Source organism: Fundulus heteroclitus, chromosome 24 (assembly GCF_011125445.2).
Source record: "Fundulus heteroclitus isolate FHET01 chromosome 24, MU-UCD_Fhet_4.1, whole genome shotgun sequence".
NCBI classification, from domain to species: Eukaryota; Metazoa; Chordata; class Actinopteri; order Cyprinodontiformes; family Fundulidae; genus Fundulus; species Fundulus heteroclitus.
The window spans coordinates 179,774-206,095 of record NC_046384.1 but is presented as its reverse complement, the minus strand read 5'-3'; the positions used below and the strand labels follow the sequence as shown (position 1 = coordinate 206,095).

Below are 26,322 nucleotides of genomic sequence, written 5' to 3'. Positions count from 1 at the left end.
GCCTGCTCTGAAAAATCTTGTTTTGGCCCTAGGGGGGGCCAAACAGACAGACAGTCTGTTATCCGACGAACAGACAGTTCGTCGGATATTATCCCTTACATAACTTACTGAATATGAAACTGATTTTCACACTTTTTATTATAATTTTTTGCTCCAAAACCTAAACAGCTATCACAACACATCGTTCAGTGTTCTACTGAACACGTGTTTTTGAGGTTTTTACAGCACTAGTGGCACATTTTTTGTACAGTAGGCTGAAAGGAACAGGGGTATGAGAGAGGGGGAGAGACATGCGGTAAAGGACAACAGGTCAGAGTCAACCCTGCGTCAGCCACGTCAAGGGCCAATGCCTCCATACAAGGGTCGTGTGCATCAATCACTGCCCCACCAAAGTTTTTCTATTCTTTTTTAAACTAATAAAGTTCATTCATTGGCGACCTGGAAGTTGCTTTGTTTGTGCATAAGCAAAGGAGTTCATATGAATAGTGCTACCAGTACAAATCGGGTAGTATCACGGTGTTGCTGTCCCCTCGTAAGTGGTAACTGCAGCTAATATAAAGCTAGATGACCTAGAATAAATACACCTCTTGTTTGTTCTTTCAAAATATAATACCAGTGCTACCAAAAATATTGTCACCAGAAGCAGCTGAGCTCAGCAGCTGAAGGAAAAACAACAAGCCTAGTAAAATTAATGGTTTGTTTTTGTTTATTTTAAACACAATTAGCCTCTGAATGGCGCAATCTACCATTTCAAAAGGACGCTGCAAAAAAGCTAGCTGCTGTGCTACAAATAACTTAAGATGTTTCTATTTATGCTAAAATGTTATTTAAGCTTAATAATATTGGAGGATAATTGTCAATATTCTTGTTTTGAAAGTATAAAAAAATCAGAACCTGTTACAAAGTTTTTTTGTTAATCTGAAAACAATAAGATAACCTTCATAGAGTATTAAAATAAAGGTGTAGGTGTATATAAAATATCTGTATACAGTTGACTGAATACAAAAAAAACAACAAAAAAACAAAGAGCATTATTAAAATCTTTATTGGCTCATTAAGCACCCAAAAACTTACATTTTATTAGAAACTCAAAAAAAAACCCTCAATCAACAAATCAGGTACATCTAAATTACCCTGTTGTTTCTTTGAGGACTGAATTAAAAATAAGCCCCACAGTACAGAACCTTGATATACCTCCCCAAGTAAATTAAAATGAACTCAATTTTATTTATATAGCGCCAATTCATGAAACATGTCATCTCAATGCACTTTGCAAAGTCAAAATCCATCGGATTATACAGATTGGTAAAAAAAAATTTCCTATATAAGGGATCCAGTTGATTGCATCAAAGTCCCGACAAGCAGCATTCACTCCTGGAGAAGCGTAGAGCCACAGGGAGAGTCGTCTGCATTGTCCATGACTTTGCAGCAATCCCTCATACTGAGCATGCATAAAGCGACAGTGGAAAGAAAAACTCCCCATTAACAGGAAGGAAGTCCCAATAAAGTACTTTAAATTCAAAGGAAGCTTAAAGTTAGAACATAAAATATGGTGTTAAATACCCCACTAAAATAAGCAGAAAAAATATTAATGGTGAACATTTTTTGTTGAGATTTAGGGCTGAATTAAAATTTCTTTAGAACAAACAAAATCCAAATGTATTTCTTCAGAAAATAAACTAAGAGAAAGAGAGAGAGAGCAATATGTTAAACAGCTCTTTACCTCCAGATACAAGGATGGATGTTACAGAAAACTGCTGTGAGATCAGTGTTTAGTGGAACATCCAGCTGTCAACTGGTTTAAACAAAGCCTCTAATGGAGGCAATGGAAAATTAAGTTTCTCTGCAGTTTACAGTAAAGCATAATTTTATTTGTGTAACATTTCAGAAAATGTAATCTAAACTTAAGGAAGAAGCAGCAGAGAAAATGACCACCACCTCTTTCATGACATTAAATCTGAACTAAAATGATTCCCAATGTTTCCATTTCCACACAGTTAGGCCCAGTTAAAGTACCAAACTGTTTTTTTTCCCTGATCCTTCAGTTACTGCATGGTTTCTTTTGAGATTTCTGGACTGAAATATTGAAACTAGAAGAAAAACAGATCAAATAGACTGCTGACCCCCTCACAGTGTTTTCAACCAATACGACTATTTGATGATCCTGAGAGAAGTTCTTGATAAACCAGGAGAAAGGCACTTCCTGTTGGTCACATGACCAGCTGACTGAAAGCTGCTTCACCAGACTTCAAACTTCCTGTTGACCTTGTAAGGAGTTTTGTTGAAGATGTTGTTGCTGAAGAGTCTAGAAACAGAACAAATCAGAGCAGATGTGACTCATTCGGACATGACAACATTGCTTGAGCTGCTGGGAGGTCAGCCAGGATTCCTCTGAGAGAGATGATGGAGATCAGGTACCAGAGTTCATCTTCAGCAGACTGTTGTTCCAGGATACTTTAGATCTCCAAACATCATCTTTGGATCAGAAAAAAACTGGAACCTGTCTCTGAACAACCGAAAGTAAAACTGAAACTGCAGAGTTTAAGAAGTTTCTTTACAGAATGGTACAACAGCCTAAATACAGCAACATAAACATAGCTCTCAACTCTCACGCATTGACCGTGTGACACATGCATTTCACTAACTTCACACGCTCACACGCAACACATGACATTTCACACGCAAACATGGAATTTCTCACGCATAAAAATCACAAAGCCCATCTGGGCTGCGGACCACAAAACTCCGCCTTCTGCTGAGATGTTTCGGCTTCTTTCACAGCTTGTGGCCATCAGTAATTCCTGCTGCAGTTCGTGTTAACAGAGCAGCAGGAAGAGTGATCAGAGTTATGAATAATTTTAGTCTTAACAGTGGTGAAAATGAGCCGGTACGGTCCTGTACCGCGTACACAGGCGGGGAGGGGGCGGGGGGAGAGCTGCTGCCAGATTACCAGTTCATTCAGAACCAGTCATGGCTGCACCTTGGATAATAAAACAGTTCTGCTAACCAGATGCAGTTTAAAAAGCCACTTAGTCTGTTTATAAGTTTCGTTTTTATTAATTCTGCATTTTTTAACTACATGCACCGTATTTCTGTGCCTCAGCGCTTGCTCCTCTCCCCCCTCCTTTCCCTCGGAGCAGGTGCTTTTATCACCATTAACCATTCACAACGTGAATCACTACGTTTAATTCCCTCACATCGGTAGCAACGTGTGCCAGTTAAAGTCAATAGAAGAGCTGTAGCTGTATTTCATGTTTTTTTTTTAACAACATAGAATCAGTGGCGCTTCGGTGGGCGTGCTGCCTCGCGCTTTAATTCGGGTGCGCACTTTTAAGGGTCATTTTAAAGAACTTGTAACATCAGGGGCATCATCTCAGACCTGTCAGTACCCCTGTTCCCTTTATAGGAGCCCTTTACAGTAATTATGCATTTCCCCATTCTTTATCCGTCGCACGCAGCGCACGGGGGTAAAATCCCCCCACCTCACCGCCCAGAGCGTACTGACGAGAGCAATAGAAATTCGTCTGATCAGCGCGGCGACTGACTGAGAAACCTGTCGCTGTGAAAGGTGATGAGAATGTTATAAACTGTAACAGTCTAGAAGTGAATTGAGCTGAAAAGAGGGAGACATCAGCAGCTGGATCGTGTGTAAAGACGCAGCGTGAACCTCTGTGTGCTTCAGTGTTGCTGCTGAGGGGATCATAAAGGCTTGATGAAACTTAGCCTGATTCACCAATCAGGTTATAGATTTACAATGATAAACAACCCATAGATGAATGTGTAACAGTGTAATAATTCAGTCAATAACTTAAAACTACTTAATTTTATTCAGTATTATTTGAACAATTGTGTATTTTTTTATGTCTTAATCCATTAACAGAACAATAAAGTATTAATACGTCTCTTTCTCTTTTTAACAAAAGTAATACATGTCTACTTCATTGTCTGGTGGGATAAAAATGAGATGGAGATGACTCCACCGGCTCTTCCAGGGTCAGGTTAGCCACGCCCCCAAACAAGCCCCGCCCCCAAATTAGCATAATCTCACTCTTAACTTTTGATAAAAGTTGAGAGGTCTGTACATAAATATTTATTATAATTAATAAATTATTATCAGTGTCTGCCTCTAGGGTGGGTGTATTAATCAGATATAGCACATTTTTGGGTAATAATTAGTGAGTCCTTGGTTACAGATACAATTTGGATGATTTTACATCACATGGGTGTTTAGCTATTACTGCTTGCTAGCTAAAACATTGACTCGGGGTATCTATGATAGGAATAACCCAGTTGAAATTTTTATTGTTTCAAAACACTAAACGTCAGGAGAGCTATAATGATAAGTTTATGTTGCAAAGGTGTCTGAACAGAAAAACCTTAGTGTGGGTCCATCAAAAACAGTCGTTAGTGGCTCAGTGTGGTAATAAATGCTCTAGGTGGGCGTGGCCTATTAGCCAAGATTTCAATTTTGAAAAAAATGTAAACCTTGGCCAACTAAATATTTCAAGATATACTAATGAATGTTTGCTCACCTCACAGGACCAATGGAGGGGTTGATGGAGACCAGCTGGAGTAACAGAGCAGTGGAAGCATCGGTGATCTGATTGTGACTCAGACTGGAACACAAACACAACATTCTGCATTATGTCCAGTTCTACTGGGAACAAGCAAGCATTCAGAACCACAGAGAACAGCAGCAGGGTCCAGATGACCAGCTGCTCCCCTTTGGATCAGAACCGAGGAAGTGTTTGTCTCCCACAGAGGGGACGGTCTAGGACACTTACTCCAGGACCTGGACTTTGTGCAGATGTGCGATGACTTGGAGCAGCAGCTGGTCTGTCAGCTGGCAGTGACTGAGGTCCAGCTCTGTTAGACCCTCAGAGTGGTCCAGCATCAGGACCAGAGATCCACAGAGCCTCTGATCCAGCGGGACGTGACTCAGATCCAGTTCTCCTCCCAGGGCTCTGCACAGGGACACGGCCCGTCTCACTGTGTCCCTCTCACTGTCCACAGGAAGCAGGGACAGCAGCTGGACCAGGACCGTCTTACTGACTCTGAACAGGAGGAACAGAGCAAAGATCATCAAAGTGAAGAAGCTTCTGCTTCATCTTCAGCGGCGCTCTTCCTCACCTGAGACGGACCCTGTCCAGGACAGGAAACAGCAGGTCCAGCCCGCTGTCCTCCACCTCACAGTCCCTCAGGTGGAGCTGTGTGTCCCTGCTGCTGTGTCTCAGGACGCTGGAGACGGCCCTGCAGTCGTCAGCCGTCACCCTCAGAGGCTCAGGCTCATCCTCCTCTGGTACCTCCACGCAGGAGGAGAGGGACAGGTCCAAGCTGTGCTGCAGAGTCCTCAGCAGGTCCGACGCCTCCTGCTGGCTGTCAGAGGCAGCGCAGCAGTGGATGAAGCTCAGCAGCTGCTTCCTGTCCACGCTGGTGGGAACAGAGAAGAGAACCAACCAGTTAAAGAACAGGAGGGAACATTTTATCAGGGGAAGGAGCTCTAATATCTGACCTGAGATCAGAAACTGAGCGCAGCATCCTGAGGATGGACTGTGTTCCCTCTGCAGGGATGGAGCTCCACAGCAGCCTCAGCTTAACTCCATCACTGTGTCTGAGGATGAAGAGCAGAGCAGCAGCGTCCTCTGAGTCCAGCTCCGTGCAGCTCAGGTTGATCACATGACCCAGTGACCTCAGCAGACCGGGGATCATGTGACTGCTGCGACCTATGTGGATCTCTCTGATGGACGTCCTCACAAAGCTGGGGCTGGGCCTGAAAGCAGGCAGAGGAGAGACACTTTGTTTAGTTACAGGAACCAGAGGCTGCTGATGGAAGATCAGACCAACTATTTATGAGAAGAAGACTAAACCTCCACCTCTGAAGCAGCAGCCTGTGCAGGAAGGGCAGCAGCTGTGCAGCTCTGTCCTGTAAGCGGTTCTTCTTCAGGTTCACTGTGATGGTCTGAGCTGACGGCTGCTGCAGCAGATAGTGAAGGACCTCCCAGCTCAGCCGGCAGGAGCTCAGGTCTCCACCAAGCTTATTCAGGGAGGACAATGTCAACTCCTGGTCCTGGACCTCATGGAGGAGGACCACCAGCTGCTGGAGACTCTCCTCACCCAGTCTGAGGAGTTCACAGATTAAATCTTTAATGAAGATAAATGAGTTCAGCTGATGGAGGCGAGGAGAGACCTTTACCTGACAGTGAGAGGAGCATCATGAAGCAGCAGACTGAGGAGACTCTGAGCAGGGAGGCAGGACTCAGTCAGGTTCAACCGGCCGACGGTCCAGAACCTCAGCAGAGACGCCAAACTGCTGCAGAGCTTCAGAAAGACTCTCTGTGAAGGCTGAAACTTGGTGGAGACCACAGAAAGCTCTTCAAGAACCAGAGGAGAGGCCACCCTGCCTCTTCTCACCCACAGAGACAGGAACAAGGCCACGCTGCTGGAAAGTCTGAAATCAGAAAGACAGACATGATGGAGATTGTTATGTAGAATATATAGTCGTTTTTATGATAATAGTGTACTGTATTTTTAAAGTTACCCGAATTTTAATCATTAAACAGTCACTTGGGATGGGGAGTTTTGCAGACTATTTGAAAAACAATGACTTCATTCAAGCTCCAGTAAAGCTCCAGGTCCAGACCAGTATGAGAGTTATTTATGAGGGATTTTGCAGAATAGTTTATAGTTTGAAAACTTTCTCACGGTTCTCAGTGTTATCTTAGTTAAGTCCTAGAAACAGACCAGGGCTATTACTTACAGCTTCAGAAAGCACATGTGTGCTGGAGACTGAATGCCAACCCCCTGGGATTCTTGAGGTGTTGTTAAAAAGATATGTTTGGGGTTGTACGAAGACACCATAGCTTAAAACCGTGCAAAAGACACTTCGGGGGGTAATAGGCTACATGAGGTCGATGGATAAGTTCGTAAGTGCTGTCTCCCTTTTTGGAATTCCAAAATGAAATAAATAAGTTATAAGTGTTTAGTGTCTGATAATTGTTTCTTCCTTTGCGACCAAATCCTCGGAGCGGATCAGACGGGCCGTGGTGAAATGGAAATGGGAACAGACCCAGAATCTTAATACGATCAAGAACTGATGGTTCAACACGACTGCAGGTTAGTGGTGAAAAGGAGGTTCCTGCCTGAGACTGTGGAGGTGTGTTGTAGATCTAAAGAGGACAGACGCTCCACTGGCAGACATCTTGTTGGCTTTGAGGACCAGATCCACTTTAGATTCACACAGTTGCAGAACTCTGCTCACAGATCTGCAGGTTTTCCTGCGTAACTCTCCTGTTAGCAGCAGGTTGAAGTCCAGGAGCTGCAGCAGAGACACCAGCTGGTGGACCTCCTCTCTGGATCTCACTGATAAGGAGGAACAGACACTCTGGAAGAACCCTGGAGCACAGCTGAGAGACAGAGAAACCAATGAAATATCAGACATATGTAAAAAAAAAAACTGTATTAAATAATAATGTTAAATAAAACAATACTGTACCTGAGCTGTGAGATATAAGGCAGACACTGCAGGAAACTCCTCACTTCACTCTCTTCCTGAGAGCAGCCTGTCAGCTCCACTGGTTTCTTCTCTGGTTGGAGTCTCAGCACTTCCAGGAGGATGGAGGTCTTTCTCTCTGAGAGGTTTATGGTCCAGACTGCAGGAGCTGACTGGAAAACTGACTTTAATGATGGAAGGAGACTCAGACCTGTTTTAGTCTCACAGTCCTTCATCTGGGAGTACAGATCCAGCAGGAAGTCAAGGCAATATTTATCATTAGAGTATGTTTCACTAAGAGGGAATGTTTGATATCTGCAGACTGATGCTAACAGCTGCAGCATCTTCTCTCCTGTCTGCTGTTCTCTCTCTGCTGCTGCACAGAACAGATTCACTAAGAACCTGGGTTGTTCAGGAAGATCTGATCTCTGAGGAACAAACCTGGAACAACAAGAAGGAAACATTTAGTGATGATTTTTGGTCTGAGCTGCATACTGCTCATTATTCTGTGCACTGTTTTTCTCCTGCATTGTTACATTCTGATCACTGCTGCACTTTATATTGTAAATGTCTCATCCCACCTGTAATCTTATATTGTTATAAGCTGTATACAATGAAATTTTGTTCTGTATGCACTCTGTACATACAATATGACAATAAAGTTGTCTAAGTCTCAGTCATTGTGTCTCTAGTGGGGGTTGGTACTAAAACCTGGTATCAAAACGGCCCCGGGGCCTCAACAGACGGTCCTAGCGGACCAACAAGCTTCCACCTTTTCGTTCATCTTAACCATATTTATCTAAAGTCACACTAAATTTTTCAGGGAGAATCCAACAGAAACATTGTTTTTAATATTCTCCACTTTAAGGGGACTGATGGGAGGGGCTAATGTTCTGCTCTCACATGTTCTCCTCGCTTATTTTCATCAATACTGTTGCCAATTTAGCAACTTTTCAGACCCTTCTAGTGACTTTTTATTCAAAAGAGACAAGCAATGGATCTAGTGATTTTTTCCGTGTTTTTTGAGACTTTGGCAACAAGTAAAGCTACAGATTGCTCTGAGTTTACATCTCTTCATCACACCATCAGCTGTGAGTTCCTCCTGTTTTGAAAGCTCTAACAGTCAGTCAGTGTCACTGTGCTGCTGCAGCAAACTCAGCTTGAAGTCTGTTTCCCAAAGAAAACGAGTAACTTATCAGCAAAGTTTCCACAGAGCAGGATGTAAATATTGTAACAAACTTGATGCTAAACAAACTCTCAGAAGTTTTCTCAGTGGCTCTTTATTAGCCAGACGTTTACACAGTCTACTGTAGGCTGTAGCCAAGACCAAAACAGAAGAGAATGATCTCAGCCTCAGCACCAGAACAAGTGAATTCTGGGAAAAAAAGAAGAACCATTCACAGTCAATCAATTCATTTCCATAGAAACCGGGTAGCCAGAGTAATACTGCATTTAAAGACACTCAGAATTTAACTGAAGGCACTTAGAGTTATAACTAGAACAACCTCAGCTTAACATATTAAACAGAGATCATTACAATATATTATAAATCTTTAACAGATAATGATATTTATTCTCTGAAACTGTTGCTCTGAAATAGATCCTCCCTGTAACTGATTCACACAGCCTCTCATTGATTCAGCTCATCAATGAGTGTCTCTGCTCTCTTTTGTTTAAAAATGATTATATAAGAAAATTCATATATGTAGTTTGTGTTCAGGAAAAGAAATATGTAATTCTTAAAATTATTTTACAGTTATTCTTTGTTTTGAGCATATTTAGAGAGTTTTAATATTTTTTTGTCGTGTAAATGTAGATATTTCTCCCTCCTACAACATACTTATTATTTAAAATTCTGTTTTAGCCTTTTTTACATAAAAAAATATTTTTATATTATTTTTATTGCTATATTTCTGTAACAAAAAGTATTCTGTACTTTAATTTTGTTTGCTTTTGTTCAAAATGTTTAGAAAAATAAACCAGTTAGTGATCATTATTTGTTTTGTTTTTTTACCTTTTCTTTGACAAAAAGTATCAATAAGGATACCAATAAAATGCCGGATCAATAAAGGATATCGTTAAGAGTAATAGTATAAATAAATCCTTAACGATATCCATCCCTAGTTGCTAGAAAAAACACTTCAGTCTAATTTCCTGCTGGCCTCTGTCAGTCTGCCCCAGGGCAGCTGTGGCTACTAGCATAGCTCACCACCGTCAGGGTGTGAATGGGTGCATGACTGTAGTGAGAAGCTCTTTGGGGTCGTCAGACTAGATAAAGCGCTATACAAGTACAGGACATTTACCATTTAATAAAAACAAGTAAATAAAATATTAAATGACTGCATTACTGTACCTGAGCTGTGAGATATAAGGCAGACACTGTAGGAAACTCCTCACTTCACTCTCTTCCTGTGAGCAGCCTGTCAGCATCACTGGTTTCTTCTCTGGTTGGAGTCTCAGCACTTCCAGGAGGATGGAGGTCTTTCTCTCTGAGAGGTTTATGGTCCAGACTGCAGGAGCTGACTGGAAAACTGACTGTAATGATGGAAGGAGACTCAGACCTGTTTTAGTCTCACAGTCCTTCATCTGGGAGTACAGATCCAGCAGGAAGTCACTCCGATCTCTATTATCAGAGTATGTTTCATTAAAAGGGAATGTTTCATATCTGCAGACTGATGCTAACAGCTGCAGCATCTTCTCTCCTGTCTGCTGTTCTCTCTCTGCTGCTGCACAGAACAGATTCACTAAGAACCTGGTTTGTTTAGGAAGATCTGATCTCTGAGGATTAAACCTGGAACAACAAGAAGGAAACATTTAGTGATGATTTGGTCTGAGCTGCATAAAAACAACCACTGACTACTGATGGACTCCATCTTGAACATGTCTGTCCTGGATGTGATGAAATTACATGTTAAACACATGTTTGATCAGAGCAGCTGTTACTGACTCACAACACAAACACTGATCCTGTGGCTCACATCTCTGACTTATCATCATCTCTGGCATTTCCTGATGTTGGATTTAGTTTTTAGCTGCAGAGAAATTCAAGCAACCAGCAGCAGCTTTAACTGCATGTTTTTCTCTGTGTGTCTGAGGAGCTGTTAACATGGCTGTGTTGTTGTCACTGAGCTACAGAGCTCTTAGTATTCACATCATTTCATTATTCTCTCACACTGAAGACTGTCACGTGTTTCTAAGCTGCTGCAGCTCAATATTTCTCCTTAGAACATGCATGTTCTCCCACATTGTTCTCTGGAAGCATTTGTTCCCACAGAGACCTTCATTCAGAGCAGTTAGACCAGCAGCCAGTAATGGTTCATGTTGCTGTTCTGACCACTGGAAACATGAGGGAGGACTTAGACAGGATGGACTGGAGGAGGAAGACCTTGACAAGACTGAACCTTTTACTGGATGGACAGAGAATGGATCTCAATGAAAAGTCAATAAACTAAAACAACATAATTATGAAACTATAATAATAAATAATATATTTTATATCCACTAGATGCTATTATTTATAATTAAACTTGAGTTTATAGATAAATCCTGCATGTTAGTGAATAATCACAGTTTAAAGCAAAAAGAAAGTGAAACTAAAGGAAACATCAGTTTGAAGATTAGAATGATTTGTTATAAAGAGGAAAAGCTGGAATATGTCATGGTGAAGATCTAAAGGTTATTAGGACTTTGTGGAGTCAGATTTAGCTCAATTTGATCAAACATGCATGGTTTAATAAAACAAGTTAATAAAATATTAAATGACTGCATTACTGTACCTGAGCTGTGAGATATAAGGCAGAAACTGTAGGAAACTCCTCACTTCACTCTCTTCCTGTGAGCATCCTTTCAGCTTCACTGGTTTCTTCTCTGGTTGGAGTCTCAGCACTTCCAGGAGGATGGAGGTCTTTCTCTCTGAGAGGTTTATGGTCCAGTCTGCAGGAGCTGACTGGAAAACTGACTGTAATGATGGAAGGAGACTCAGACCTGTTTTAGTCTCACAGTCCTTCATCTGGGAGTACAGATCCAGCAGGAAGTAAAGGCGATATTTATCATCAGAGTATCTTTCATTAAGAGGGAATGTTTGATATCTGCAGACTGATGCTAGCAGCTCCAGAATCTTCTCTCCTGTCTGCTGTTCTCTCTCTGCTGCTGCACAGAACAGATTCACTAAGAACCTGGTTTGTTTAGGAAGATCTAAGCTCTGAGGATGAAACCTGGAACAACAAGAAGGAAACATTTAGTGATGATTTGGTCTGAGCTGCATAAAAACAACCACACATTGCTCCTTATCCTAATGAAATCAGCCTGTAGCCTCTATTTCAGCTTCTTATAATGGAAATAAAATGATCTAGTTAACATCAGACCTCCTAACAGAGAAATGATTAGTCAGCCATTTCATCATTGAACATCCACACACTGGCTCGTCTGCATGAAGCCACAAAACAGCGACCTGGACATCCTGCTGTTATTAATCTTCTGTTGTCATATTGGGATAAATTATTGCTTTCTGCATTTCCTTTATTTTGCACAAGTTTGAGTCTACATCAATTAAAACAAACACTTATTGTCAGACCTCTGTGCAGATTCTAATTATCTGGGTCATCACAGCAGCAAACAGTCTTAAATCAGAGGCAACCAGACTTTCTCTCAGTTCTTTCTGAAAACCTTTCCACACCTATCCAGGAGTCTTTGTCAGTTCTGGTGGATCTCACTGAGCAACCTGCAGGTGGAGCGCTGCTGTTTTTAAGGACATGGAGGCTCATCCTCCTAGGAACATTCTAAGTCAGATGTAAATAATGACCCATCCATCACTGCCCTGGGTCCTTAGAAGCTGCTGCTTGGTGTGAGTGGAGTATTTCATCATCTTAATTATGACAACACTGCTGATGTAATCTCTCTGGAACGTGTTGGAGGACCAAACTGTAAACACTGGGGAGTTAGAAGCTCAATCCTCCTCCTCTGTTTAGTCATGGCTTTTCTCTTTTGACCAAGATGGCTTCTTTCACCCCTCTTTCAAACCATCTGTTCTCTCTTTCCAAAATCTGGACATCATTGTCATCAAAAGAGTGTCCTTTGTTCTTGAGGAGAAACTGGACTGCTGAATCTTTCCCTGAGCTGCTGGTCCTCCTGCGCTGTGTCATGCATTTATGGAGCTGTTTGGGGTCTTTGATGTAGGAGTCTGAAGGTGCGTTCACATTAAATGTGAATGTCGCCACTTCTGCCTGCTGTCACTCACCTGAAAAATCACCAACTGTTTCCACAGCAGGTGAATCTCCAGAAATGCAGCAGTACAATGGAGCTATCTAGTGACGCTTTCCCTGAACCCCCCATAGTCTCCTCACTCACTCTTGTTTTACTGAGAATCATTGTCTGGTAAACAAAAAGGTAACAAGGACTGGTGTTTTTTTCTTCCTCCTGTTTTACTGAACTATGAAAACCCAGTGACATGTAGAACTGTGACTCATGTGTCCTGTTAAAGCCTGAAGGCTCAGTGGACTGAAAACATCAGTTTGACCAGATAGATCGAAGGAAGAAGCTGTAAATACTGAACCCTCCTACTGACTGGACACGTCATTGAATTCAACAATAATCAGATCAGTATTTTAAGCTGTTAACTTTGATGATAAATAGTATTTTATATTCTGATTGTTATCCCTAAAGGCTGGTTCACACGGCAGCATTTTAAAAAGTCTGAGAGACACCACACGTAATGATAAATAATGCCAGATAAAACAGGTTTGGTCTTCCAGTGTGTGGTGTCCTGTCAGAGGGAGAGCTCAACACGAAACACACAAACAGATTTCCCCATTCTGATTAGTTAATAAACATGAACAATGGAGGAGAATAATGATGATAGTGTGTGGACTGATTTTAATGGAGAAAGAAATAAAATAAAAATGCATTGGTTAAAGAAACAGAGCCAACACCACAGGGGGCTCTACGTTTGCTGCACTGTTAAATGGAGGTGAGTTTGGTATATTTTTCTCTCGGGGAATCCCTCACCTCACTTTCTGATTGGCTACACGTCACATTCAACAGGCTATGTGCTCATTTGTACTCAGGGACAACACACACTGTAGGATATCAGGACAAGACAATCCAACATGTTGAATATCCCTGATTTGAGGTTGGAGTGGTCGTGACGTTCCATCAGGCAGACCTGATCGCTCTGAAATAAATAAATAAACCTCAGAGTGCAAACGTGCTGCTCTAACCACTAGACCACCACTACCTTAACACACCAGAGACGGCAGGATAATCTCTTCTGTTTATCTAAAGAGACACTCTGATAACTGGCGCCTCCTGGAAGGGGAAGATGGTGGTGAAAATCTGGCTAAAAATCCTGCAGTGTACCAACCTTAACTAAACCTCAGTTTTGTAAAGCGATCATAGATCTATCAATAATCTCCAGCTGAGAAGAAAGAAACTGAAATGAATCAGAACCAAAATGTGTTTAAATCAGAATAATGTTTTCTCCTGATATGGGATCAATTTATAAAGTAACAGAAATATGACTCCATGGGAACAAAGTGTCAGTGAATAAAACCCTCAGGAAATATCTCTGTGTGATATAAATTATTGCCATGGTGATAATGATTATGAATATTAAAGACTTAAAGTCAAAACTGACAAATTATTGAAAACTTAAAATAGGGTGAAGATAAACGACTGTACCTGAGCTGTGAGATATAAGGCAGAAACTGCAGGAAACTCCTCACTTCACTCTCTTCCTGTGAGCAGCCTGTCAGCTCCACTGGTTTCTTCTCTGGTTGGAGTCTCAGCACTTCCAGGAGGATGGAGGTCTTTCTCTCTGAGAGGTCTATGATCCAGACTGCAGGAGCTGAGTGGAAAACTGACTGTAATGATGGAAGGAGACTCAGACCTGTTTTAGTCTCACGGTCCTTCATCTGGGAGTACAGATCCAGCAGGAAGTCACTCTGATATATATGACTATACTCTAAAGGGAATGTTTCATATCTGCAGACTGATGCTAGCAGCTCCAGCATCTTCTCTCCTGTCTGCTGTTCTCTCTCTGTTGCTGCACAGAACAGATTCACTAAGAACCTGGTTTGTTCAGGAAGATCTGAGCTCTGAGGATGAAACCTGGAACAACAAGAAGGAAACATTTAGTGATGATTTGGTCTGAGCTGCATAAAAACAACCACACATTACTTCTTATCCTAATGAAATCAGCCTGTAGCCTCTATTTGAGCTTCTTATAATGGAAATAAAATGATCTAGTTAACATCAGACCTCCTAACAGAGAAATGATTAGTCAGCCATTTCATCATTGAACATCCACACACTGGCTCGTCTGCATGAAGCCACAAAACAGCGACCTGGACATCCTGCTGTTATTCATTGTCTGTTGTCATATGGGATAAATTATTGCTTTCTGCATTTTCTTTACTTTGCACAAGTTTGAGTCTAAATCAATTAAAACAAACACTTATTGTCAGACCTCTGTGCAGATTCTAATTATCTGGGTCATCACAGCAGCAAACAGTCTTAAATCAGAGGCAACCAGACTTTCTCTCAGTTCTTTCTGAAAACCTTTCCACACCTATCCAGGAGTCTTTGTCAGTTCTGGAGGATCTCACTGAGCAACCTGCAGGTGGAGCGCTGCTGTTTTTAAGGACATGGAGGTCCATCCTTCTAGGAGCATTCTAAGTCAGATGTAAATAATGACACATCCATCACTGCCCTGGGTCCTTAGAAGCTGCTGCTTGGTGTGAGTGGAGTATTTCATCATCTTAATTATGACAACACTGCTGATGTAATCTCTCTGGAACGTGTTGGAGGACCAAGCTGTAAACACTGGGGAGTTAGAAGCTCAATCCTCCTCCTCTGTTTAGTCATGGCTTTTCTCTTTTGACCAAGATGGCTTCTTTCACCCCTCTTTCAAACCATCTGTTCTCTCTTTCCAAAATCTGGACATCATTGTCATCAAAAGAGTGTCCTTTGTTCATGAGGAGAAACTGGACTGCTGAATCTTCCCCTGAGCTGCTGGTCCTCCTGTGCTGTGTCATGCATTTATGGAGCTGTTTGGGGGTCTTTGATGTAGGAGTCTGAAGGTGCGTTCACATTAAATGTGAATGTTGCCACTTCTGCCTGCTGTCACTCACCTGACAAATTACTGATTGTTTGCACAGCAGGTGAATCTCCAGAAATAAAGCGGTACAATGGAGCTATCTAGTGACGCTTTCCCTGAACCCCCCATAGTCTCCTCACTCACTCTTGTTTTACTGAGAATCATTGTCTGGTCAACATAAAGTTAACAATAGCTGGTGTTTTTACTTCCTCCTGTTTTACTGAACTATGAAAACCCAGTGACATGTAGAACTGTGACTCATGTGTCCTGTTAAAGCCTGAAGGCTCAGTGGACTGAAAACATCAGTTTGACCAGATAGATCGAAGGAAGAAGCTGTAAATACTGAACCCTCCTACTGACTGGACACGTCATTGAATTCAACAATAATCAGATCAGTATTTTAAGCTGTTAACTTTGATGATAAATAGTATTTTTTATTCTGATTGTTATCCCTAAAGGCTGGTTCTCACGGCAGGATTTTAAAAAGCCTGAGAGAAACCACACGTAATGATAAATAATCCCAGATAAAACAGGTTTGGTCTTCCAGTGTGTGGTGTCCTGTCAGAGGGAGAGCTCAACACGAAACACACAAACAGATTTCCCCATTCTGATTAGTTAATAAACATGAACAATGGAGGAGAATAATAATGATAGTGTGTGGACTGATTTTAATGGAGAAAAAACAAAAAAAAGAAAAGGCGTTGGTTAAAGAAACAGAGACAACACCACAGGGGGTTCTACGTTCGCTGCACTGTTAAATGGAGGTGAGTTTGGTATATTTTTCTCTCAGGGAATCCCTCACCTCTCTTTCTGATTGGCTACACGTCACATTCAACAGGCTATGAGCTCGTTTGTACTCAGTGAACCAACCTTAACCAAACCTCAGTTTTGTAAAGCGATCATAGATCTATCATTAAACTCCAGCTGATAAGAAAAAAACTGAAATTAATCAGAACCAAAATGTGTTTAAATCAGAATAATGTTTTCTCCTGATATGGGATCAATTTATAAAGTAACAGAATTATGACTCCATGGGAACAAAGTATCAGTGAATAAAACCCTCAGGAAATATCACAGTTTGATATAAAATATTGCCATGGTGATAATGATTATGAATATTAAAGACTTAAAGTAAAAACTGACAAACTATTGAAAAGTGAAAACAGGGCAAAGTTAAACGAGTGTACCTGAGCTGTGAGATATAAGGCAGACACTGTAGGAAACTCCTCACTTCACTCTCTTCCTGAGAGCAGCCTGTCAGCTTCACTGGTTTCTTCTCTGGTTGGAGTCTCAGCACTTCCAGGAGGATGGAGGTCTTTCTCTCTGAGAGGTCTATGGTCCAGTCTGCAGTAACTGAGTGGAAAACTGACTGTAATGATGGAAGGAGACTCAGACCTGTTTTAGTCTCACGGTCCTTCATCTGGGAGTACAGATCCAGCAGGAAGTCACTCTGATATATAAAATCTTCACCATCCATGTATTCATCCTCTACAGGGAACGTTTCATATCTGCAGACTGATGCTAACAGCTCCAGCATCTTCTCTCCTGTCTGCTGTTCTCTCTCTGCTGCTGCACAGAACAGATTCACTAAGAGCCTGGTTTGTTCAGGAAGATCTGAGCTCCAAGGATAAAACCTGGAACAACAAGAAGGAAACATTTAGTGATGATTTGGTCTGAGCTGCATAAAAACAACCACTGACTACTGATGGACTCCATCTTGAACATGTCTGTCCTGGATGTGATGAAATTACATGTTAAACACATGTTTGATCAGAGCAGCTGTTACTGACTCACAACACAAACACTGATCCTGTGGCTCACATCTCTGACTTATCATCATCTCTGGCATTTCCTGATGTTGGATTTAGTTTTTAGCTGCAGAGAAATTCAAACAACCAGCAGCAGCTTTAACTGCATGTTTTTCTCTGTGTTTCTGAGGAGCTGTTAACATGGCTGTGTTGTTGTCACTGAGCTACAGAGCTCTTAGTATTCACATCATTTCATTATTCTCTCACACTGAAGACTGTCACATGTTTCTAAGCTGCTGCAGCTCAATATTTCTCCTTAGAACATGCATGTTCTCCCACATTGTTCTCTGGAAGCATTTGTTCCCACAGAGACCTTCATTCAGAGCAGTTAGACCAGCAGCCAGTAATGGTTCATGTTGCTGTTCTGACCACTGGAAACATGAGGGAGGACTTAGACAGGATGGACTGGAGGAGGAAGACCTTGACAAGACTGAACCTTTTACTGGATGGACAGAGAATGGATCTCAATGAAAAGTCAATAAACTAAAACAACAGAATTATCAAACTAGTCATAAATAATATATTTTAGATCCACTAGATGCTCTAATTTATAATTAAACCTGAGGTTTGTGAATAATCAGAGCTTAAAGCAAAAAAAAGTGAAACTAAAGGAAACATCAGTTTGAAGATTAGAATGATTTGTAATAAAGAGGAAAAGCTGGAATATGTCATGGTGAAGATCTAAAGGCTATTTGGACTTTGTGGAGTCATATTTTGCTCCATTTGATCAAACATTCATGGTTTAATACATGAAAGGTGACAGACGTACAGGAGTTAGGGAGTTTGTCCTGCAAATGGTGGGTTGCTGGTTCAATCCCCTGCTCTGACCATCTGAGTCGTTGTGTCTCTACTAGGGGTGGATACTGAAACCTGGTATCAAAAGGGTCCTGGGAACTCATCGGACGCTCCTCACAGACCAACAAGCTTCAGTCTTATCATTTATCTTAACCGTATTTTTATATTCACACTCATTTTTTCAGGGAGACTCCAACAGAAACATTGTTTTTTTATATTCTCCACTTTACGGGGGCTGAAGGGAGGGACTAACATTCTGCTCTCACTTGTTCTCCTCGCTTACTTTCATCAACACTGTTGGCAACTTTTTAGAAACTTTTCAGACCCTTCTAGTGACTTTTTTTGTTCAATAGAGACAAACAATGGATCTAGTGATTTTTTTCCGTTTTGTTTGAGACTTTGGCAACAAGTAAAACTACAGATTGCTCTGAGTTTACATCTCTTCATCAAACCATCAGCTGTGAGTTCCTCCTGCTTTGAAACTCTGACAGTCAGTCAGTCAGTGAGTCAGTCAGCGTCGCTGTGCTGCTGCAGCAAACTCAGCTTGAAGTCTGTTTCCACTGAAAATGAGTCACACATGAGCAAAGCTTCCAGTAGATTACAAAGCAGGATGTAAAGATATTATACATTTTTAACAAGTTTTATTGTTTTTTTCTCTGAAACTGTTGCTCTTAAATAGATCCTCCCTGTAACTGATTCACACAGCCTCTCATTTATTCAGTTCATCACTGTGGATGTGTCTGCTAGCTTTTGGTTAAAATTGATTATATAAGAAAATAAATGTAGTTTGTATTCAGGTAAAATAATATTTAATACTTGAAATAGTTTTATGGTTATTTATTGTTTTGAGCATATTTAGAGTGTTTTAATATTTTTTTCCTGTCAATTTAGATATTTCTCTCTCCTACAACATACAATTTATTCAAAATATAGTGTTTTAGACTTTTTTACATATAAAGTTATTTATATAATGTTTTTATTGCTCAATTTCTGTAAAAATATCTTGTACTTTTGTTTTCTTTTGTTCAAAATATAAAAAAAGAAATCAGTCAGTGATCTTTTTTTTTTTTTTTTTTTTTTACCTTTTGGTTGATGATAAAAGTATCAATAACGGTACTATACATATAAATACAAGACAATACAAATAATTAAACGTCAGCAATCTGAGGTTAAGGGTCTTGCTCAGGGACCCGGAGTGCAGGCTGTGGGGAAAGAACCGGGTACTCACATCCTTCTCAGAGCGCAAGCGCGCTGCTCTAACCACTAGGCCATCGTTAATAAATCTTTAACGATATCCATCTCTAGTCACTAGAATAAACACTTCAGCTGAATTTCCTGCTGGCCGATGTCTGGCGGCCTGGCCTCTGTCAGTCTGCCCCAAGGCAGCTGTGGCTACTAGCATAGCTCACCACCGTCAGGGTGTGAATGGCTGACTGACTGTAGTGAGAAGCTCTTTGGGGTCGTCAGACTAGATAAAGCACTATGCAAATACAGGACATTTACCATTTAATAAAAACAAGTTAATAAAATATTAAATGACTGCATTACTGTACCTGAGCTGTGAGATATAAGGCAGACACTGCAGGAAACTCTTCACTTCACTCTCTTCCTGTGAGCAGCCTGTCAGCTTCACTGGTTTCTTCTCTGTTTGGAGTCTCAGCACTTCCAGGAGGATGGAGGTCTTTCTCTCTGAGAGGTTTATGGTCCAGACTGCAGGAGCTGACTGGAAAACTGACTGTAATGATGGAAGGAGACTCAGACCTGTTTTAGTCTCACAGTCCTTCATCTGGGAGTACAGATCCAGCAGGAGGTCACTCCGATATATGCTTAAATCATCATCATCAAGAAAGTCATGGTCAGGAATAAAAGTATCATATCTGCAGACTGATGCTAACAGCTCCAGCATCTTCTCTCCTGTCTGCTGTTCTCTCTCTGCTGCTGCACAGAACAGATTCACTAAGAGCCTGGTTTGTTCATCTGGATCATAATTCCAACCATCCTGATCCCAACAAGAGCTGCAAGAAGGAAACATTTAGTGATGATTTGGTCTGACCTGCATAAAAACAACCACTGACTACTGATGGACTCCATCTTGAACATGTCTGTCCTGGATGTGATGAAATTACATGTTAAACACATGTTTGATCAGAGCAGCTGTTACTGACTCACAACACAAACACTGATCCTGTGGCTCACATCTCTGACTTATTATCATCTCTGGCATTTCCTGATGTTGGATTTAGTTTTTAGCTGCAGAGAAATTCAAGCAACCAGCAGCAGCTTTAACTGCATGTTTTTCTCTGTGTGTCTGAGGAGCTGTTAACATGGCTGTGTTGTTGTCACTGAGCTACAGAGCTCTTAGTATTCACATCATTTCATTATTCTCTCACACTGAAGACTGTCACATGTTTCTAAGCTGCTGCAGCTCAATATTTCTCCTTAAAACATGCATGTTCTCCCACATTGTTCTCTGGAAGCATTTGTTCCCACAGAGACCTTCATTCAGAGCAGTTAGACCAGCAGCCAGTAATGGTTCATGTTGCTGTTCTGACCACTGGAAACATGAGGGAGGACTGAGACAGGATGGACTGGAGGAGGAAGACCTTGACAAGACTGAACCTTTCCACTGGATGGACAGAGAATAGATCTCAATGAAAAGTCAATTAAACTAAAACAACAGAATTATGAAACTAGTCTTTACAAATCAGGCTTAAAATCCTGCAGTGAACCAGCCTTAGCCAGACCTCAGTTTAGTAAAGTGATCATAGATCTATCAATAATCTCCAGCTGAGAACAAAGAAACTGAAATGAATCAGAACCAAAATGTGTTTAAATCAGAACAATGTTTTCTCCTGATATGGGATCAATTTATAAAGTAACAGAAATATGACCCCATGGGAACAAAGTCTCAATAAATGAATAAAACCCTGGAGAAATATCACAGTATAATATAAAATATTGCCATGGTGATAATGATTATAAATATAAAACACTTAAAATCAAAACTAACAAATTATTGAAACGTTAAAACAGGGTGAAGTTAAACGAGTGTACCTGAGCTGTGAGATATAAGGCAGACACTGTAGGAAACTCCTCACTTCACTCTCTTCCTGTGAGCAGCCTGTCAGCTTCACTGGTTTCTTCTCTGGTTGGAGTCTCAGCACTTCCAGGAGGATGGAGGTCTTTCTCTCTGAGAGGTTTATGGTCCAGACTGCAGGAGCTGACTGGAAAACTGACTGTAATGATGGAAGGAGACTCAGACCTGTTTCAGTCTCACGGTCCTTCACCTGGGAGTACAGATCCATTAGGAAGTCAAGGCGATATTTGCTACTAGAATCTAAAAGGAATGTTTCATATCTGCAGACTGATGCCAACAGCTGCAGCATCTTCTCTCCTTTTTGCTGTTCTCTCTCTGCTGCTGCACAGAACAGATTCACTAAGAACCTGGTTTGTTCAGAAGGATCTGATCTCTCAGGATCAAACCTGGAACAACAAGAAGGAAACATTTAGTGATGATTTGATCTGAGCTGCATAAAAGCAGCCACACATTGCTTCTTATACTAATAAAACCAGCCTGTAGCCTCTATTTCAGCTTCTTATAATGGAAATAAAATGATCTTGTTTACATGAGACCTCCTAACAGAGAAATTATTAGTCAGCCATTTCATAGTTGAACATCCACACATTGTTTCGTCTGCATGAAGCCACAAGACAGGGACCTGGACATCCTGCTGTTAATAATTTTCTATGTCAATTTGGGAGAAATTATGGCTTTCTGTATTTCATTTAATCTATATGACTTTGATTCAAATCAATGAAAACAAACACTGCTTGTTAGTTTTATTGTGTTTTCATCGTATCAAGGGAGAAATCTTTCAGTTTCCACGTTAGTTTCTTGGTTCGACATCTGAGCTTTTAGGAGCTGGTATTGTCCCCCTGGGTTAATTCTGTTTAAATGTTTTCATGTGGAAGTTTCAGATCCTGTCTTGTTGTCCACATAGGTGGATTGCAAAAGTATTTATATTCGTTGGACTTTTCCATATTTTGTAACATTACAACCATAAACATAGCTATATTATTGGAGTCATATGTGAAAGACCAGCACAAAGGGACTTCTGTTCTCCATGTACATGGATGCTTTTTTCATGTGCTCCTTGCTTGCTTACTTGGATTTTTTTCTCGCTTTATCTTTTTATTCTCTAGCCACAACTACAGACATTTTGGACAAACTTTAACTTTAGATTAGTGACTCAAAGATTTACCTGTTTTATTTTAATTTTTTCCCCTTTGGACTCTGAGAAAAGACCAGCAAATATCAGCTAATCAGCACAAGATGCCTCCCTTCACCTCAGAAGACTTTGACAAGCTAATGCAAAAAATAGCTGTCAAACGATCAAGAAAGAATTCCACAACTAGATAAAGAGAACTGGTTGATATTACAGAGAAGTGCCACCCACTGTCCCAGAGAAAGGGAAACAACAATGACGTGCGATGAGCCACAAGTCATCAAACGTTAATATTATGCAATGCAGCTGTAAAGGGGATTAAATACTTCTGTAACAAGAAGAACACAGAAGTGATGATTTATGAATAACCTGGTGTCTCATATCTCTGAGAAACTTCTCGATATCATGAAAGTGCAAAGGACTGTGGAAAATCTTAAAATACACACAGAAGCCTTGGGTGATGTCAAGCGAAAATCAGTATTAAAGGAGGATTAGATTTGTCTGCTAAATATAGTTTATGATCTTAACGTTTTTCAACAGACCTCTCATGCTCATTTTTTGTGGAGCTGAGATTTTCTTTCAAGACTTGTGATGCTTAACAAATTTCTGGAAAAAGCTTGAACTACAAGATCCATGGAACTTACAGATTTTATTATTTTTCTGGGCATTTTGCACCTTAGGCCGTGGGCCAGAATCTGTAGGGTGACTTTGCGTATGAACTGTCAGGGGGCAACTTTCTTCCACCGGGAAAAGTTGCTACACATAGCAGTGATCTCAAAACACCAATGTTCCCACATTTTCCCTTGCACATTAATAAGTTATAGCCGATAAAAAATCTAAACTGTGGTGCTCCGGTCCAAGAGGTCACGTGATTCGATTTTTGCTGCTCAGCCAATCAGATCGCTGTATTGTCAGCTGAGCGAGTTTACCACGTCATCATGGCTGCGCCCGTAAGATGTTTGTATGCATTTGTTTCCAGACGAAGAAAGCCCAATAATAGCATTTTCTGGCACCAGCTGGCAGAGATCTTGATGGCAAGAAAAAAGAAATAGCCCAGACCATCCATCCATCCATCCATCCATCCATCCATCCATCCATCCATCCATCCATCATCCATTTTTTAACACGCTTATCCCCGCTGGGATCACGAGGTGCCGGTCCCTATCTCCAGCTGTCAATGGGCGAGAGGCGGGGTATAAACTGGACAGGTCACCAGTCCATCGCAGGGGAGAAATAGTCCAGACTTTTGCCCAATTTACTGTGATATCACCAAGACCTGCTGCGCTAGAATAGCACAGGTGTTGTGCCAATGACATATCCCTGCCAGAATTTGTATTCCCTGCGCCGAGAGCGCATTCAACTGGAAGAATGAATCTAGTCAACTCCGCCTCATTTCCAACCTATTAGGCGTGGAAATGAAGATGTTTTACTTTCCTTAACGAAACATAGCAATGGTGTCGTTACATTATCGTTCAGTTAGTGTGAAAAAAATGAAAATGTAACACTTGTTAGTGCTATCATAAAGGATTGCTATGTCGGTTAAAGGCATACTATGCAACATTTTTCAGTTAATTAATGTGTTCCATACCGTTTTGGATGATTAAATGAGTCATTTCAGCTCGAACAAAGGTTTTCTTGGCCGCCCTGGTGGTCTGTGGGGGAAATACCGTACTTGCAATTGCAAGAGCCCTCGGCCCGCACCCACAGGCTCAGAAGTCTTGTGCAAGACCGCGAGAGTCGGTCTTGCTTTACGGCGAGAACTCCATGTGTTTTTGGCCTGCCATTCACTATATGTACGCGCGAAAGCAACAACAAAGAACCGCATGTTAACATCAAATAAACATGCAAGCATATCGAGTTTTAAAAAAAATTATTATTATTATTATTATTTATTTTTATTTTTTTTGAATGTTGGCGAGGCGGTAGCGTGAGTTTGACGAGGCGGCCGCGGCAAGATAGCGCTGCAGGAAACCCTGATGTTCATACTTTCACTGTGTTAGTCATTGTTTGTACTGCCGTTTTTTCGACTTTTCGTTGCGTTCGCCTGTCTGCTAAGCTCAAAACAACCGCGCCTGTCTTGACGGAGAAACCAGAACAGCTAAGCATCTTTATGACAGTGCACTTTTACTTTCGCCCTCTGGGGGGAGCCTCGCTGGAAAATCAACCCCGGTTGCATAGTATACCTTTAAAACTCGATTGATCACTCAATATAACACGTTATGAGAAAGTAAACGGCTCTGTGGTCATTTTCACATGTGTCATGAAAATATTAGCTTTATGTTATTAGATTGTCGCATGTCTGTCAGCTTAAACCAAAAATCCACCTTCCTGAGTCCATCACAGCTGTCTACTTGTTTGTCTTTTTTCTTTTTCTTTTCTTTTTGACCCACATGAATGGATCATATAGAGCGGATTTCACGTGTGATCAAATGAACACTGAATAAAGGTACAGCCAAAATTATCAGATTTAATAAGATTTTGATTCAACCAAGAACCATATAGAGATATTAACCATATTAAGAAAATGAGATATGTCTCTTTTAAAAACAGAACAATGTATTAGGAGTTTTAAAAAATCTATTTTATTTTATTAGAATGTGATGTTTAAAATATTTAGACTTCACAAAACTGAAGGTTAAAACTTTTATTGATTTCAAAAATACAATACAAAATTCCGAAGGGGATAACTCGTTTGGCACAAGGAGTTTATACAACGCGTCTCGCCCATTGACAGCTGGAGATCGGCACCAGCACCTCGCAAACCCAGCGGGGATAAGCGTGTTAGAAAATGGATGGATGGATGGTCTGGGCTATTTCTTTTTTCTTGCCATCAAGATCTCTGCCAGCTGGCACCAGAAAATGCTATTATTGGGCTTTCTTCGTCTGGAAACAAATGCATACAAACATCTTACGAGCGCAGCCATGATGAACTGGTGAACGCGCACAGCTGACAATACAGCGATCTGATTGGCTGAGCAGCAAAAATCGAATCACATGACCTCTTGGACCGGAGCGCCACAGTTTAGATTTTTTGATCTAAACTGTGAAAACGTGGGAACATTGGTGTTTTGAGATCACTGCTATGTGTAGCAACTTTTCCCGGTGGAAGAAAGTTGCCCCCTGACAGTTCATACGAAACTTCTTAAGGAAGCGTCATACAGATTCTGGCCCACGGACTACCTGGTCTCTAAATAGACCAGGTGCAAAATGCCTCATTTCCAACATTTTTTTCTCTGTGAACCATGCACCATCAGCTGTGTCCTTAAACAAGGGACAACCAGTGTATAAACACCACAGCCAAGATAAACATTGGCAGGAAGATGACACAGGAAGTGACTTCATCACCACCCGAGGATGACACCTCAGATCTCGACAGGACAAAAACACCACCAAGTTACCCCAGCAACGGAAACCAAAACCTCCTACCTCCTATAATGCAATAAACTCCACTCTTAGCTCAGATGTCTCATTCCTGGATTTCACAAACAATATGAAAGAGATTTTTAAGATCGGCTTACATCTGACATCTTCTCTGCACCATTCTCCTACACATGCCTGTGATCAGGACCTTCAGATCGCTTCTCTGTGATGTACAGTGGGCACAAGTGGTCACTGTATCAAGACATGATAATTTGTAGCATAAGATGGGGCCCCTAATGGAATATAGTTGAAAAATATCTGTGATGATGAGTGGCAGAAAGAGCAAAGCTGTGTTTTTAACAGAAACATGGTTACATGAATTTAATGAGGCACCTGTTCTGATAGAGTGGATGCCTCCAGACTACAATTTTCTTTATGAGAGCAGACAGTAAAGGTGGAGGAGTGGCAACATTGCTTAATGATTCACTAAAGTGTAAAAAGGTGTTTTGGGGAACATTTGACTCTTTTGAACATTTGGCTCTCCAGGTAAAG

At 41.1% G+C, this 26,322-nt stretch overlaps 1 protein-coding gene across 1 annotated transcript; it reads right to left on the bottom strand.

The window, feature by feature from the left end:
* Positions 1–1,422: 1,422 nt before the first annotated feature.
* Positions 1,423–6,858, bottom strand: LOC118557955. Its single transcript, XM_036128482.1, has 9 exons — positions 6,758–6,858; positions 6,194–6,448; positions 5,874–6,119; positions 5,513–5,770; positions 5,131–5,430; positions 4,785–5,054; positions 4,533–4,616; positions 2,419–2,462; positions 1,423–2,305 (listed from the first exon to the last, which is right to left on the bottom strand). The coding sequence occupies exons 1-9, from the start codon at positions 6,856–6,858 to the stop codon at positions 2,211–2,213; spliced, it is 1,653 nt and encodes a 550-aa protein (XP_035984375.1). The 3' UTR covers positions 1,423–2,210.
* Positions 6,859–26,322: the final 19,464 nt, after the last annotated feature.